The sequence below is a fragment of the Trichoplax adhaerens genome, genomic scaffold (genome assembly GCF_000150275.1).
Source record: "Trichoplax adhaerens TRIADscaffold_8 genomic scaffold, whole genome shotgun sequence".
Lineage (NCBI taxonomy): Eukaryota > Metazoa > Placozoa > Uniplacotomia > Trichoplacea > Trichoplacidae > Trichoplax > Trichoplax adhaerens.
The window spans coordinates 2,667,355-2,685,660 of NW_002060950.1; the positions used below are offsets into that span (position 1 = coordinate 2,667,355).

The 18,306-nt window shown below is 35.0% G+C and overlaps 2 protein-coding genes across 2 annotated transcripts; both read left to right on the plus strand.

Moving 5' to 3' along the window:
- Window positions 1-2,718: 2,718 nt before the first annotated feature.
- Window positions 2,719-8,427, plus strand: TRIADDRAFT_58726 (uncharacterized protein; the record flags this gene model as incomplete). The annotated part of the gene is made up of 17 exons (XM_002114625.1): window positions 2,719-2,760; window positions 3,475-3,606; window positions 3,874-3,951; window positions 4,023-4,308; window positions 4,455-4,661; window positions 4,873-4,997; window positions 5,086-5,316; window positions 5,418-5,692; window positions 5,773-5,906; window positions 5,937-6,182; window positions 6,311-6,364; window positions 6,456-6,571; window positions 6,642-6,752; window positions 6,878-7,155; window positions 7,399-7,486; window positions 7,586-7,677; window positions 7,968-8,427. The coding sequence occupies 17 exons, from the start codon at window positions 2,719-2,721 to the stop codon at window positions 8,425-8,427; spliced, it is 2,955 nt and encodes a 984-aa protein (XP_002114661.1).
- Window positions 8,428-15,622: 7,195 nt separating this feature from the next.
- Window positions 15,623-16,555, plus strand: TRIADDRAFT_58727 (uncharacterized protein; the record flags this gene model as incomplete). The annotated part of the gene is made up of 1 exon (XM_002114626.1): window positions 15,623-16,555. The coding sequence occupies one exon, from the start codon at window positions 15,623-15,625 to the stop codon at window positions 16,553-16,555; it is 933 nt and encodes a 310-aa protein (XP_002114662.1).
- Window positions 16,556-18,306: the final 1,751 nt, after the last annotated feature.

An 18,306-nucleotide genomic window follows, 5' to 3' on the forward strand; every position in this document is an offset into this window, starting at 1 on the left:
TTATCGCTTTTGATAGAGCTGCAGTTTTAATTTTAATTTTAAATCCAGTCAATCTCTCAATACAACATATACTATTATTCTGTTTACCTTCTTGTATGCTGTGCGGATTTATTTTACAGTATCCTTATGATTTCACTATCTCCTTGATTAATGTCATTATAATTTACATCCCATGTTAAGATGGCTATATTTTTTAAACCTCTTGGTTGTGAATTCAATTCGTGAATGTTATATTAAATTGCTATAGCACTATTTTATATTGATTATTTGGCACTGAAATGGATGGCGCTATACAGTCTTGTTTACGGTCTGTATGTCGCATTTCGCTTAATTCTAGCAAGTGCTCGTCGAGATTGCTTTTCTTCTACTTAATAAATTGATTTGGTTATTTCGGAGGTTTTGCCTGTATTGAGGGCAACATTGACATACTGCATTTCACATATAAAATCTTCTTTATGATTGATCTCATGCCATTGATCACCGAGGCATCGTGATAAACTGACCATCTAAATTCTACAGTAGTGTATTTGTGAAGATATTTCGCCCTGGATACGAAGCTATTTTTCGCATCTTCCGTACTCTCTCTATCGTTAGGTAACAGACTGAAGGCGTAAATATCGGCGCCTGAAGATGTTATATCTCATAGAATCTTCTTTGAATGATGACAGAGACTCCGATTTAATCAAGGCGTCTTGTTTGCTCAATTTTACTTTTTCCAATTTCAATCAGAAGATACGCTATTGAACACTGCATTAAAATCCTACATTGAGTAGCATTGAATCATCCATGGTTATATTATTATTTTTCGTCCAACTTTGTCCATTTTGAATTAGGTAGATCAATGCAAGCTGTCTTCTTGCTGATCAATAGACCGTGTAAAATATTCATTTATGGTATAGAATGATTGAAAGCGCGTGACTTTATTGCATTATGAGTTATGTAATGATGATTGATTAATCTATTTGCAAAACAAGTTCCATCATTGCATGTTACGTTTTTAGTTTATGTACGCGTAAATACTACCATGTCGGTATTCTATTCTCTATATCACAGAATATATGTTGCTGTTGATTGTCCAAGAGACCATTGTACTTGATTTAGAATCACTTATTGTAAATTGTTAATACTTGTACGGATAAATCCATGCCATCATTGTAACTTGAATTACTGAGTGCAGTAGTCTGCATTCTATCGCGCCATATCCAATACTGGCAATGTGGCCACATCTACTGCATAGGTAAAACCGCAATTTTCCCCTCTATCGACAGTATCCTTGTGTGGTGCCTACGGCATGATGCTGTGATTATGTTTAGTAGAATTTCTACTAATTGAACCTACACGATGGATGGGCAACAGCCAAATCGGATGCTTTGAACTCTCCCTTTCTTTTCCGAACACTAATATCGCGGATTATAGTAAGAGAGAGAGAAGGAGACGTTGGAAAAGGGGTAACAATTTTACTTGAGAGGTCCCAGCGTATCGCTAGGACCACTCAAGTCAAACTATTACCCTTTCTCCACCGTCTATTGCTCGCTATCGCTCTCCCTTTCTTTCCTAACACGAATATGGAGGATTATAGTAAGAGAGAGAGAAGGAGATGTTGGAAAAGGGGTAACAATTTTACTTGAGAGGTCCCAGCGTATCGTTAGAACCACTCAAGTCAAACTATTACCCTTTCTCCACCGTCTATTGCTCGCTATCCCTCTCCCTTTCTTTTCCTAACACGAATATGGCGGATTATAGTAAGAGAGAGAGAGAAGGAGACGCTGGACAAGGGGCGACATTTTACTTGAGAGGTCCCAGCGTATCGTTTCAGATCGACAGTACTGTATCGTATCTTACTGTACCCTACAGTGTACAGTACGCACTCTACAGTGTGCAGTGTGAAGTACTGTAGTGGAAAGGCCGCAAAGCGTTTTGGGAAAAAAGGAATTACTGTACACTGTACAGTAACGTAGTCAGCTACAATACTGTACAGTATAAGGAAAATTCTTGTCTTGTTCTGCACTGGACATTAATATAGTGTACTGTACTTTAGGTGAGGGTACCGCATTTGCGCGGCGATACTGCCTTAGGTTTCTGTTTTCTTAAGAGTGGGACGGTCTTCGCTCCATTTTTGCTGAGATCGGCTGTAATGAAAGGCTATTTACTTTATTTTGGAGACGGCACTGATGAATAGAGAGTAGCTACTGTCACTATTGACCGGATGGACTGCTCCTATGAGAGTACTGTACACCGTACTTAGGAGCATAATCGGACTCCGCTGAAACCGTAAAGCATTTTCACCAGTTGTGAACCGTTTGGTAAGACTGTTCGACAGGTGTAATTGCTATGCAATCCAACTTGACCGCCATACACAACTGAATGGCAACATCAAAAAGTTGCAACCTGACTTGAAAATTAATATTCTCCATGTCAATGACTGTCGTGGCACCTTTGAAATGCAAAACGACGGCGTAACTTATTGATGATTTTCTCTGCTACTGGCTGGACCGCCATTTTCAATTGGACGCCGTCAAATTGGCTGAAAGTGCTGTGACGTGTGGCAGCAGCTGAGGCGATACAACGTCATCCACCTGGACGCCAGAGCCCAATAACAACACCAACTTGATACTGTCAAGGCTCCACGTGGGTCCAGCTGGATGCAATGGCTGCTCTTGCTCTCTTTCTATTCCTTGATGATCATCAATCACAAGCTCGCTAAGCAACTGCATCACTATGGCAGTAGAAGTCGTTTTCTTTTTTGGCCCTCCACATACTGTAAGCTAACAACAGAGCCATCATGGTCCATTGAACAGTCTACTATTTCGCTTGCATGCAATATCGAGCTGCATGGTATCTTGTTATGGCTGCATCGTAGAATGAGCGAAGAGTAGTCAATCAAGGCCAAAATAGTCTAATTTTAATTTACCTCCATGTCCAATTAAGCATGCAATTAAAGCAAATAGCCAAGGCCATAGGGTAATTGATATCTTGGACGGATAAAATGTTTCATTAAAGGGTGTTATGGCTAACGGAACGCCAAAGCGTCTTAATAGAGTGATCTGGCTATGAGTCAAGTTTTGATTAGGATGTTGTTTACAAAATGAAACACCCTGTGCATAATCAGGCTTGCGGTAGTTGAGCAGGGATCTCATCCGATGCATTTGCTTCCTTTTAATTTCTACTCACTTTGATTCTAAGCTTTTACTCAATTATACTTATACTGTATTGATGTGTGTGCGATGAGAGGTAAGCATCATTGTTTACGTTTTGCAAGCAAGTACTGATACTCTACTACAGTAGCTACAGTAGTTATCCACTGTCGATCCGAAGAGAGAGTGTTTTAGTTACTTTTTGAATAATGTCAGCCTTGGTGTCTATTAGTTGGTTACAACTTGATCGATATTCATATCTTGACAGTTATTGGTAGGAGATATATCACCTACGTACCCTACAACCGTATCTGATATACAATATTATTTTGCTTACTAGGGTAAAACTTGTTACTACTTGAAGCATTTTGCTGCCACTCATCGCAGAGTTTCAGCTCGAGAGCTTTTTCTTCGTCAACCTGATACTTGCTTGCGTGAAGTTATTCTAAAAGTTGTTCAAAATCTTAGGCAGGTAGGATGGAATGGAACTGGTATTGTTGAATCCATGCGATCCTCTCACTACGCGCATATTTAGAGTATTATTATAGCTATAAGATGGCTTGATTCGTTTTCACCTACTCTTGATAATATATTCTGTACATAGGCTGCTGTATAAGAGTATGTTTCAGTCAAGCCTGTAACTACTAGCTTACATTCCTGGTAGCTAAACTTTACCCCCGACCAATGTCGCTAAGTGCTGATGGAATCAATGTTGCATTATTTGTATTGATCTTAACAGGGTTTCAATGTTGTTGTCGATGACGAGCATTGGTCTGTCAGTACTAGAAACTCCTACCTTAAAATCATAAAAGATAAAGTAAGTCAAGAGAAACTATTTGTAGCGACTAAATGATAGATAATACTGTAGAATTATTCGTTACATTATAGACCGCGTACTATCGATCAGTTAATCTAGCATTTTGTCTCCAGGTCCCAAAGTGCACCTTTGCGTGTTATGTCTTTAATCCGCATCCAAATCATGGTAGATTGCAGTGTTGGTGGGCTCGAGAATGGGCTCTGGCAAAGTTTTCATTAGTTAAAATGCATCATAGCCCCAATCGTAATGCCGACTATAATTATCCTAGCCGGCCTATGGAAAGCGATAAGAAATTCGATCGGTGGTTTGATGATGAACTTGGTGGCAAAATGTATGGAAATAAATTATCCGAGCCAGGTTCGCATTGCGACAATAGATTGAATTAAATTGTACAAAGTACAAAGTATTTCAAATTTTTAATTTTATTAATTTTGCGAAAATGCTATTACTCATAAATTTGCTCGTATTAATGTTGAACTGTTACTTTACTACGCGTACTATAGAGAAACCAACATGGGAAGAATTTGAAAACCTACACCAACCCAAGCCTACACTGTTCTGTAATTCACCGTATCAATTAGAATTACCTGCCCTCTTTATAGAATGGGAAGCTCTTTTAGTCGAGAAGGATGAAGATAACAAATTTTCCATTAAAACTAAAGATGGTATTGTAGATGCCATTCGTCTGTGGTCAAACGCTAATCCTACTGGTAGGATAATAGTCGTACGGGTTGGAAGACATCGTTGTGGTACGCCAACATACTAGCTAATTCTATCATTCTTCAGATATGCATCAAAGACAGCAACGTATAGATTGGCTGTAATTTAACATGTACAACTTACTTATAACATGCTTTACAAATGTAGTCAAAATATGGTCTACTACATAATAATCACACTTAATCAATTATTCAACACTAGGTCAATCTGACTCAGAACAAAGCAGTCTAGAACTGGATGAGAGCACTGCTACTAAAATTACTAATGCTAAAATGTGCTCCTGTGTCAAAGATATGCGCTACATGATAGGAAAAATCTGCACGGAGGTACTGGAAGTTATCTTTCAATTTGTTTCTTCAACACGCGTGTGTCTCCTAATTTAGTAATTGTATTACGATACATTATTGTTGCTAGCTAACGGCGGTCCCAGTTTTTTTCACTTTTGTTAACGATCCGACGAAATCAGGCCTATTTACGTTATTACCACGCCCTGGCATTATTGCATGGCTCCAATTTATACACAGGCTAAATCTCTTCCATCAATCCACCTTGTATGTTACGAGTTCACATTATCATACTCAATGTGCTGACAATGCTGGTATCAAAAGTATTCCCATAAAGAAGTTACTACGCAACCCACGTCAGGTGCATATTTTATATGTATTTATTATCATTACTGCGATAGTCTTTCAATATTTTATGAAAACTGCTCTGAAATGAAGCTAACTCTGGATACCACATTATAGATTATAAGTATTCGCAACAATGCCCATGTTTCGTGCTTGCCCGACATTGTACGAAATTTCGAATACACACGGTCTGATTACGTCGATTTAACTCAGAGTACTAATGAAGCAGAAGTTATTCTGTCAAAAGACCGCGATATAGTGCCTTTTTATAAATGTAATACCTCGGATTGTCACATTCTCCATAATGAATTGAGCTGTTGTCTAATATACCATATGGCTGATTATGGTCGCCTGCATGGTGCTTGCTATAAGACACAAGCCGTTTTCGATAGGTAAAAATGATAATTACAGTAGTTATTTCCCCTGCTTGTTGTTCATTATTTCTTTCTAATATCTCACGCATACTTCCAAGTTATATTAACTTCTACGTGGAAAAGGCCTCGCGAAGTATTGTACGTAAAGTATCACGAAATTTTATAGAAAGCAAATTATCACAAATATCTCAAGAAAGCTGTGACTTAGCGGATGAAAATCCCGTTTCAAACAGTAAGTTCATCCAATTATATTTGAAAATAGATGTAAAGCTCATTTATTTGATTAGTGCAGACGGGAAACGATTGTCTAGTATGCTAAAAAGATTCATGTATCACTTACATAATAAAGAACAAACACCTAACAAAATTAAAGTGACATTGAAAGATATCCAAAAAATGGCAGCTAGCCCAGCTCATTTTTCACGCGGCATGCAATACAAAGATAATATAGAATCATTGACACCCATACGCAATGACAGCAACGGCTTAATGACATTAAATTGTGTCTGTAAGTGAATTTACTTTAATAAGATGTACACATTAGTGAATTATACCGAAGTTGTTATTTATCAGACGGTGTCGACAATATTCTATTGGAGACTACATTATCAAACTTTCTGCTACCATCTTGTATAGGCAAAGGAACCCGAGATGTGCCATACAAGGCTTCAGCTGTTATTGGCTGTTCCGGTAATAAGACAATCAGATAGTACTTCTAACTGCGTACTCAATCGCATTTATGCGTTTGCTTGTTTACAAGTTAGCCATGTTGTGTTTATAGGTATACTCTCCGCTCAATGCTCCTGTCCTGTTGGTATGACAGGCACATGCAAGCATGTTACTGCTATGTTGTTAGTCCAGTTAGATCAACAGAGATCAAATGAAGATGATACTACGGTATTGAATAATTATTGAATATCATGTCTGAGCATGATCAACGTAATGATAACATCGGGCATATTCTTAGGATGAAGAAAGCGGATCAGAAGAGCGGACGATGCGCAAACCATCACCTACACTAACACGTAAACAGTCAAATAAATTCCGGTCGCTACCATCGTGGCTGAATTCCACACAGGTTAATAATCACTTTCTAATAGCTGTAGATTTTTAATTTTTATCATAACGTTGACTCGATGAATCGGTCATGTTGTATGGATGGCTTATGCATACTACACGTATCTTCCGTCAATGTTATAATAGAGCACAACGGATAACGAATCTGTTGAAACTAAAGGCGCACAACAAGAAACCTCTAAGGACATTAAAACACAACTCGATTTTAGTGATTCAAAGTTAGAAAATGCTACCCCAAATTTTTCAAATTCAGTCAGTGATGACGATTTGATAAATGACTCCGAAGCAACACAACCCTATGATATGAATAACCAACAAACAAATGGTGTGCAATTAACTCGCCATCTAACGCCTGATCTCGCACAAGTAAAAACAAGTTCGATGGGATTTAAGAGAAAGAAAATGTATGTAGTATTCGTCATCACTGAATATTCAGGGTTAACTAAGCAGTAATTAGCATTTCCCTTCCTTACTTTGATATTTATTTTGAATGCGAATTTGTGAATAGCATACTCATTTTAATAATTTTTTAACCTTAATTGTAACCCACTAGAAAAGCTAGAAGATTAATTGCAACGACCTTGATTCGCGATTATTATTTGTGACGCCATATATTTTAATTTTAAACTAACATTTTCTTGTACCAGAACTAAGCAAGAAGCAGTAAAAAGAATTATATACCATATGTCGGTGCAAGAGCTGGTTGACACTGCTAGAGAAATTGTAAATGTTGAGGTATAGACAGTTGGACATTGCTAATCTAGCTAGATGTTTTAGAGCTTAGATATGTTACATGGTATGTGTTAATGAGAGTACCAATACACAAACTTTTAGCGCATGAAAACAGGAGAGAATCTGAGCTCCGATAGCAATGCTCATACAAGTCAAAATTCCAATGACAAAGACGATGAATCGGATTCCAATCGGTATTTAAATTTAGTTACACTTAATTTATTATACATATATGTACTCAAATTCGGTAAAGAAATATGATTTAGCATGACTTTAATATTTCTTTGTGGTCAAAGTGAAACGAAAACTCAAAAAGCAAACATTACCTGTAATGATATTCTGGATGAACTATTTTCCGATAATCTCAACGGCCAACCCAATACACTGTAAATAAATATTGCAAATATTGTGTAGTAATTATAATCAATCTAATAAGAAAGTAGATTGCACTATTGATATTTTTTATCAACATATTCTTGAATAGGCCAACGCCGAGTGAATCTTTTAAAAGGAATCGTAATCGTAGCAGCCTCGGTGACAGTAGGATTCTGGTTCAAAAATCATTTCTACAGAATCAGTCTGACTCGATTTTAGAAACTGTACCTGGAAGCTACATTCCAGAAACTTTTATTGATAGCATCCAACCAAATAAACGAAAGAGTATCTGGGTCGATCCATCCCCCGAAGCTACTTCAACGACAAAGTTACAAAAATGTCATGATGATAAGGACATTGTAAGCTACGTTCCGGAAACTCCAACGTCAAGCGAAGACGCTATTCCTAGTGTAAATAAATCTTATCAATCATCATTACGTAGTAGTGTTAGTCAAACGAATACTGGTAATCTCTGGGAAGCGAGTAATGAAGGCAACTCTTTGAAGGAAACAGATCGTGGCAAAGTTGAACCTGTAATTGATTTATCATTTTTGGATGAACTAATCTAAGTCTGGTTGAATTATTAGCCAATCCCCTGTACAGGACTCCTGATTTGAGATTTCTATCTGTACTATTGGCGACTATTACTCAGTTTCTACAATAGCTATCAAATTGTCATTTAAATACATATATATGTATATATATACTCACGACTGCATGATTTTTCTATACGTTGCGTATTTGTTTTGTATTTATACTTGTTAACCCCTCCTCTATATTGTAGTATATCTGAGTTACAGTAGTTGGATTTTACTATGATTTTATAATGATATGTAATTTAAGCAGCAAATTAAATATTTCTAAATCTTAAAGTGCCGGTATATGCTTCCTGCAGTAGATCTGGTATTGAAATTATTTCTTAGCTAGTGATGAGATATGCATTCATTGAATGCCGTGAAAGCATTACTAACGACAACGCAAAAAGAATTACTGGTTCCTGAAATCGCCATTCATTACAAACTGATTAGTCATCATTTCAACAATGCATTTGTCTAGAAACTCCATAGTGTCATTTTATTAACATCAAAATGTATTAGCAAATTAGCATTTCCATTTCTAATTTTATATATACAAGTATAATCGACTAGCAACAATTAGAGAGTAGTTCGAAAACAAGAGTCGATATTTTACAGCGATTAAATCTTAAATCGTCTACCGTCGTTTCTTATGCCTTAAATCAAAAAATTGTCAACGTAATTCAGGTCGTGAACAAGGAATACGGATGCTTAATCCCATCCAGTAGTAACAGTTTTCGACTGTTGTAACTCATTTCTCACTAACTTTCTTTTGATTCGTCGCTACTAGAAATAATAGCAAGAGTCTAGCCGAAGACATTTCCTATTATGGTTTGTAATTGAATATTGATATTGTCTATTCAGACATACTCCACTTTAAAAACTATGCTATATATAGTAGCGTTCAAAACTCCCCTTTCATTTGAAGACATACTCAAATTTCAATCATTACGCACGCCATCATAAATACCTGTAACTAACGAATAAAGCATACATATAGGCGTATCTAGCCTATTCAAGATTGTTCATAGCGCTTTGTTACTGAATTGGAGAACTACTCTATTGCACGCTAATAAGTAGCCTTCAACTCGTGGGATCCATCGCAATCAGTTTGTTCTACACTTGATATGATAATAGTCAATTTATACATGCCAAATCTAGCGATGGTGGTTGTCGTCTTTCCATTATTGACTAACAATGAGACAATTAAGAAATGATAAAAGGGACGATTAATAAGATGTAAATGAAGTCAGTATCACCTTGATTAATTATAAATTGGATAATAATTCAATTTTCATCTGTAATTAATTTATTGACTGATGAGTCAAATATGAAAACAACTGTGTCGGTTAAATAAAAAGAATAATTAAAATTGGACCATTTTGCACTTAACAATGACCACTATGGCAACTTCAACGATCATTGGATAATTAATATTATCTTATCAACAACAAGATAAATTTATACAGTTCATCTAATTCATCTTCTTTTTTTTAATCAGTCATTGTTGATGATAATACTATTCAACACGGATAATTGCCTTGTCCATGATAGAGTCAATGCCTAGAAGCAACATTGTACCCTTCTTCATCAACTTATTTTAATTTGCCTTCTACCGGTAGCACCATCATATCTAAGTTAACCCTGAGCCGATTTTAATCGCAGAATACACGCTGAGCTAGATAGGAAGGTAATATGTGCCAGGTTGATCGTGCCGAGTTCAAAAAGTATTATCCCTAAATTAATTCATAGAGAAGATTCAAAAAAAGTGATCCAAAAATTGACTCATCCATCCACTTCGCATTTTACTCACAAAATCGATTTATCTATATACATTTTTAGCTAATAACTTTGAAGCCTTATCCGTTCTTTTCGAGAACAAAAGCAACGTTATCAAAATTGGCCTGAAAGCATCATGATGCTGCCACAATCAAGTTGAAAAGATCTTATAGTAAGAGCACAAAAAACAACGAAATTGCTTCATCGATCACATTATTTCCCATCATTAAACGATCTATGCCATCCAGCGTCTTCATTTCCAACTCTTCTCGTTGAACCAAGATAAGTAGATCGAGCTGTCATCGATTTCACACAATTTATGAAAGGGTTTACGAAATTACAAAGTATCAAAGGTAAGCGTTGTTACAATTAAACTTTGGGGATGTTATATAAACCATCCATAGCACGATAGTGACTGACAAGATATCTAAGGACCGAATGCGTCCAATTTTTCGTACCCTAATTATCCGTGTTTAGTCTTGTTTGCATACTGTACTTGGCGTTGAAAATGACTGATAAAAGACTTGTATCTTTACACGAAGTAAATCTACCGCTTTATTCACTTATAATTCCTACATCCATCTAAGCGATAATGATAATGATAAATTCATTTGCTACAGTCTTAAAAATAGTAAAGCTCTTCATAGTGTTGCTAACGCCGGATAAAATTTGTTAACTGTGTCTTCGTAAGCCTTTACAGTTCTTCCCATGCTCAAATAGAAGCAGAAGATATATACTATCATTTGTGAAGTGAAATCTTGATTACGCAAATAGATTAATTAATGATGAAATTAATGATCACTCCAATATTAGATCTCAATCACAGATATGAAGATTATGAACCCCATTCATTACAAAATAAAGGAGTTTTAATATTCTTATCATTAAAGTAACTCGGACATTTTGACAACACCAGGCTTTCAGAGTTTATCAGTGAAAGTGATGGTAATTCTCGGCCACTGTAGATTAAGGTAGATCTACCAAATAGAACTAGCTTAACCCTATATAAACATATCAATTCAGTAAGAAATGAAAGATTACTGCAATACTCTTATAGAATAATCTATGGATAAGAACAAAAACGCCTAGGCTAGATCGAATACCCAATAGGATTATTTCCTAACTGATTTATTCAATTTATTGGAAATGTAGTTTAGCTATTGGTAAAAGCTGTATCCTATTGCTATAGCGTGCTTCTACTAATACCGTCATACGGGTATGTTGGTAAATAAAGGCTTTCGAGATTTTTTCTTAAGTGCCGGTACCACGCGATTATCGCCATCACGTAAATGAAAAATTTCGTTTGCAGTACCCAACAGCAACATCGATTCTCAATTTTTATTCATCGTTCGTTTGATCAGTGAATTTAGAGGCGCTTTCATAACTATCAAGAGAATCAATTTTGTCGTTTTAATTTAAGATTTCCTGCCGTAATTCGAGACGTGCTCATATAGCCCATGGTCCCCATTTCCCTCAGCACCATTGTCGTACCGTATTATTTTTTATTTTTTATTCGTTTACAGATTGACACTTTAATGAATCAAGTAACTTTTAATCGCTTTAGCGTACCTTCAGATTATAAGTCTCAATGGTTCATTACAATTAAGATATCCTTCTCTATCAGGAAATGTTTTTGTAGTCTGTTGGATATTGCTACACCAATACAACTGATGTTTATGCGAGTAAATTGCAATACAAATCAACCAATCATGGTTATATAACGGAATTATTTGTTCGTTTCATCCGATTTATGAGTATTAATGAATCGCAATGGAATAGTGTAGTGGCTAGGGTAATCTTATTCAATCTATTCATGCGTTCCATACGGTAATGAACTTGAATTTTGGGATTCTCATATTAATCTATAACTATTCTTACTATAAGCCAATTTTACAGCAGTTGGGTAGTTGATGCAAAGATATAGCGTAATTTGTTTGGCATATCATCGGAGATGAAATTCAAGATCGCTTTAAGCAAGGAGTGATGGCTGCTATCGACTTTAGGGTTAAAATTTTTAAATTATTACTTTTGCCCTAATTTACAACACTTTCAAGACATGTTATTGCCGTCTATCACATCAATACAGCCATTAGCATCTTTCTTTAGCATATCAATAAATTACAATGAAGTCCATAAATATTAAAACCTATTGCCACCTTTAGGTATTAACACACTTTTATCCCCCGGCATGATTAATAGTTGAAATTTGTTAAGGATTGAAATTAATACGCTGAAAGTAAATCTACTCTTTGTTTGTAAAATTGAACAATTAGTCTTCAAAAGCTGCAAAGCTTCGCAAACTCTCGAAATTCGAATAGAGTTTGAATAATTGAAGATTCCGTGCTAAAAAAAATCGATATATCCACAGTATGTAGCTCAGAAACACTTTATAATTCTTGTAGTAGAATATCTATGATATCTTAAATAAAAGAAGTCACAGGCCATAATTTTCTTTATACGTTTATCCATCCACTAGCATTAATAAATCTATAATAGTTATGGAATTTACATACCACAAATTTCAATTCTTCCTGCGATTAAAATGCCGATAACAAAATAATTCAACTGACTCATCAATACTTTATTGAATTTCAAAAATGGAAGGATGAAAAAATATTTTATCGGGCATTCCTTTAGCCTAATTATTGAAAATTATCCATATTATGAAGAAGTCTATTAAAAGCAATCAAGAATTTATATTATTTGCCAATAACTCCCACATACTACGGTTCAATAACGCTCTTCTATTTTCTAACAATAAATATCGTAGATATAGTATCCTGTAAAAGCTTTCAACAAACTATCGATAGTTTTTTAACAGTAATACACGCTAATACAATCTTGAGTTTGACCACTATCAATAGCTTTATCCATGTATCTTGAAAGGAAGCTGTGGACTGCAATAATTCATTCATGAATTATCGATGGATAGAATGGATCCAAAAATAGTAATAGGACTATAGTATGGTAAATTGAACTCGGTATTATTCTTATACTAATCCTACGCCAAAATTGACAGCAATCTATCTGGTTCTATTCATTAATGGAAGGGACATTCAAGCTTAAAGTTGTTCGATAATGTTCACAATGAATCGAAAATCATGGAATGATTGTATATCTCAAACAGAGAGGGAGGCAATAATCCTAAGGCGATATAGAAATAGAAAGATTAATTTTCCATTTTGGGGGAAATAATACCAATAGCTGTCATTTTGAAATGGTTATAGACAATAATTCATGGACTATGATTTCATGGCTTAGCTTGATTATAGTGTTAGGCATTGATAGAATTAAAAATTATATCGATAGAAAGATTGATTTTCTAATTTTTCGTAAACAATCCCAATAGCCATCATTTTGAAATAGTTATAGGCAATCATTTTGATGTCGAGACTTATTGGCTTAGCTTGCTTACAATATTAGACATTGGTAGAATTGAAAATTAGATCAATAGAAAGATTGATTATCTAGCCTTTCATAAACAATCTCAAAACTGTCATTCTGAAATAGTTATAGATAAAAATTTAGGTGTCATGATTTCATAGTTTAGTTTTCTTATACAGTTAGACATGGATAGAGTGAAAATGGAAAGATTTGATCTTCAATTTTTTATAAATAATCCCAATAGCTGCGATTTTGAGAATGGCTGCGAGCAATAGTTTGTGTGTCATGATTTCATGGCTTAGCTTGCTCATAGGGTTAAGCATTAATAGAATAAAATTGGAAAGGTTGATTTTCGAATTTTGGGGTCAATAATCCCAATAGCTGACATTTCGAAATAGTTACAGGCAATAATTTGAATGCCATGATATCATGGCTTAGCTTACTTATAGAGTTAGGTATTGATAGAATTTTAAATCGAGGCATAATCGATGAGCATCAAATCGATGCAGACAATCCTGTAAGTAAACATTCAGCAATTATTATCTCTATTCAGAATTCGAGTGCAACTTATTCTGAATTGATTGATTGTCTGTAATTTAGTATCTATATTAGAGCACTGGCAAGTCATGACAACGAATAAGCACGTGTATTTTACTGGAAACTTTATTTAACAGTAGACTATAAGTACTTTAATATTCCGATTACCAATTCTCTATTGTTTTGCATTATCTAAGATTTCTACACTTTAATTTTTATTGAATAAATTTATCGTGAGAAATGAAAAGCAGATCACAAGTGCCTTCATATTTAGATTGCCAGTTCTCTATTTTATTCGCCATTGGCTGACTTTTCTGGGCTTCAATTCTCATTGAAAAACATTATCATGATGAATATAGGATTTATACTTACTCGATTTATTTCCGTCAGTATTTCATTTCCACTCTACGTATCGTTGTACTCCGTCATCGCAGTATATATCACCATGAGTTAAATTGAAATTTAAAAAGACTTTTTAATACTGTGTTCTAAGAAGCGAAATGACTATAGGATGTTTGTGAAATAGTAAACTTGATGTAGAGTTGTTACGGAGTAACTTTTGCATAGCTTTTATAACATAGTTTCCATAAGATAACTTATCTAAAAATGTGTTCACATTAGTTTATCTATAACGTTTTGCATCTTTTCAATAGATAACGGTATAGTTAGATGATGTTATCTATAAACTAATAATAAATGTTTATGTCGATTTACTATAAAATTGACTGGCGTTTCAAGAGAGACTAGCATTGCTGTTCCTCTTGATGATAGGAGATTGTCAGTATTTAGAGCCGCACTGTAAGTAGATATCGGGGAGGACAAACTTGACAGTAAACTCATAGGTTTATTTTTTGTGATAGCTTAATTTTCTCCTCGCCACAAATTTCGATTTGTGGTAACAGTTTATTTCATGGATATGATCATCGCATCGATCTATACGGATTGCGAGTATTTGGTATAACTTAAGTAGTATAAGTATAGTAAATACCTTATATGATAAACGCATAAATTTAAATAGCGAAATGATCGTTGAATATTTGTGAAATAGTAAATTTGATGTACAGTACTGTATATTCCATGTATATGATAATCATATCGAGCTGTATAGATACTAGTAACGTCAATATTTACTACCCATTGCGAGTACTTGATGTGACTTAACTAGTAGGCATATTGTGGATACTCTATTCAAGATGGCCTATTTCTTTACCATGATAAATTTTATGTTTACTTGCATACAATATTTACTCATGGCAAAATCTTGCCCACAGGCAAGCTTAACTGTATCTTTTCTAATATTAATTTGTTGTTTTCTATCTTTCACAGAACTATACCCGGCATGATTAAGCATCGATCAAGCAGTCAGTAATTTCATATTTAACCTATTAAGCCTTTCTATTGCTACAATTTAAAGAAAACAAAACTTGAAGAAATATCTTATCTCCTATTAAATTATTTATCCTTTCTATTTGTTAACTGATCCTTTATTATGGCTAGAAGAAGCGATCCATTAGCTCACTCTTGGTCTGGTAATAGCATGGTCTTACCGCCGATACCAAATCAACATCATAGCGAAGCTCCAACTCCTTTACGCCATCATCGTAATCATGGGGTAGCCACATCAAGTCATGATGCCAATCATAACGTAAAGTTAGTTCCAAATCATATAGGACGTCTGCTAAGTGAACAACATGGACGTAGCAGAACATTAAGTAGTCCGATGATGTTTGATCGCCAACGCGCCAATTCATTTACAGCAGCAGCCTCCAATTCAATTTTAGCTATAAGCGAGAGTGAAAAAGCTATGAAACAATCCAATTCTATTGATACTATCGATCATAAGAAAATGTTGAAAAAACTACATCATCGTTCGGTAACTATGATCTCCATTAATGGTAGTTTAGGTCATGATAATGCAGGGGCAGTATCATTAACCGATAAAGCACTATTAAGCCCCAAGTTGTTACGTTCAGCACGTTATTCCACACCGGCAGCTGTATCCAATAATATTGAATCAGAATCAAGTAGAGGTGGTTCAGAAAATCCCAGTCGGCCTGTATCCATCGATGATTATAAAACTCTATTAGGAACAATGGATCAAGAAAGCAATAAATTGCAGTCACTAAATGATCCAGATACACGAAATCATCAATCACATCATGCTGATCAAGGCACAAACGACGAAAATGATAATTCAGCATTAATTGACGACGATCATTCCAAGAAACAACAAGGCAATAGTGTGGACAAAAATCGACGTATTCGTCCAAGTCAAAATAATCCAACAGAAGTCGGCCAGCACCAAGCTGATCAAGACTATCGAGCTGTTAATCGTGCAAAATGTGAAAGCTGGCTGGATGGCTTAAAGGATATTGATTATAGCATGCCTACAGCAGACGTGATTACCGATTATAACGATTAAGTACTACAGAAATGTTGTACTGCCTTCCATCACTACAAATTACCTCTCTTTCATGAAGTTTCCATTTTAAATGATCTGTAACTATTTAGTATATTTTTGATTTTAAAAAATTAGTATGAGCAAGTAGTCGGTCATCAATATGACCAGATATTGCAAGCAAAATCGATCTGAATATAATAGGGAAACTTAGTTTCTGTTGATGTAAATTATTGAATGTAATGTAGTGGTTATTTTGGAATTTTGAGGACGTTCTCATTTTTGTTCTTGATAAATTCACACGCTTGAAAACAAGTTTTATTTCTCCTTGGTTAGCGCGATCCTTACAGCTGCTAAAAAAATATTCTTGAAAAAAATTAAGTCACTGTAATAGTACTATCGGTTTTAAACTATCTTTTCTTTCCTATACACTAAAAAAAGTTAGAAAACCAGCGAATCTATATTGCAATATAGGCAGTGAATGTCTAATTCTCGAAAGATATTAAAATTGCGTGATATAGGAAGCTTATTTCGCTCTTTGACCTAGATAATTTTCAGATTTGTAGATCCTTCAAGAGGCTGCTACTTGATCTGTATTAATGTACAGAAAATGATGTAAATATGATTTATCTATTTTTCGTTTTAGCGGATTAATGTAGGCAAATAGTCTACCGTGTAATAGGACCAATTTTACGCGGTACTATGTCTAGTAAAAGTGGCTAAAATACAATAAAATGTATTGCATTCTTGCGAACATTAGTGTCTGACTAAGTTCAGAGAGAAGTGCATAAAATACTCTGTAATTATAGATTCTATCTCAATAAAATGAGCTATCGTCTGTATCAACGCGTATCGAGTGTTTAGAGCGGCATTTCCGTCATCTGTTGGCAAAGCGAGTAAGCGAGGATATCCTATTTCATATTACTGTTTGATAGCTTAGTTAGTCCATTCGTCTAAATGTGCAAGGATACACGTATATGGCTGAATCATCAGAATCAATGCTAATGTCAATCATTGTATCTTGATTAGATATATCCTCAGTTTAGCTAAGCAATTTGCTAATGGTATCGCCATGTTTGTTGATCGATCAAGGATTGCAGCGTATATCTTTTAATCGGGAGATTATTATGTTTTATTACTAAAATGAGAGTTTGATTTACCTTCTAGTAGTCTTCTTGCTGAATATGCTTAGAACTTTATGGTAATAGTATCTGATTCTATACCGATTGCATTATATCTAGTTTACTCGATTTAAAATATATTTTATGTGAACGAATAATTTTTACCACGATTTATGGTTCTATAAACAAGAATGGTGTTACTTATGAGATTCTCTTCCATTTCCCAGCTTATATCTCAATCGATATTAAATTGTACGATTTCCGCAGAAGGCCAGTATGGTTCTTTGGCAATTGGGTATAACAAGTTTCCATTTGTTAGACTCTACTAAACTGTTCCGTGTACAAAAGTGATTAAATCCTATTGAAAACGTGATTTCAAACTAATTTACGCGTAAGTTAGAGGTGTATTAATCCTGCAAGGCACAAGGCTTTAGGGCTAAGGCAGGGGTATGGCCTTCAATCATGGCAACCTTGAAAACGGGTAACAAGCATTATCCTAGTCTTGATTGATTTTATTATTGCAAGGGGAATGGAGTATTCTTCCCTCCATTTAATACTCATTGAATGGATACTAATCATTTTACTTAAGCCTTACACAGGCGAACTTGCAGTCTAAAATAAAGTCTTTCGTTTGTATATTCAAAGCTGTAATTA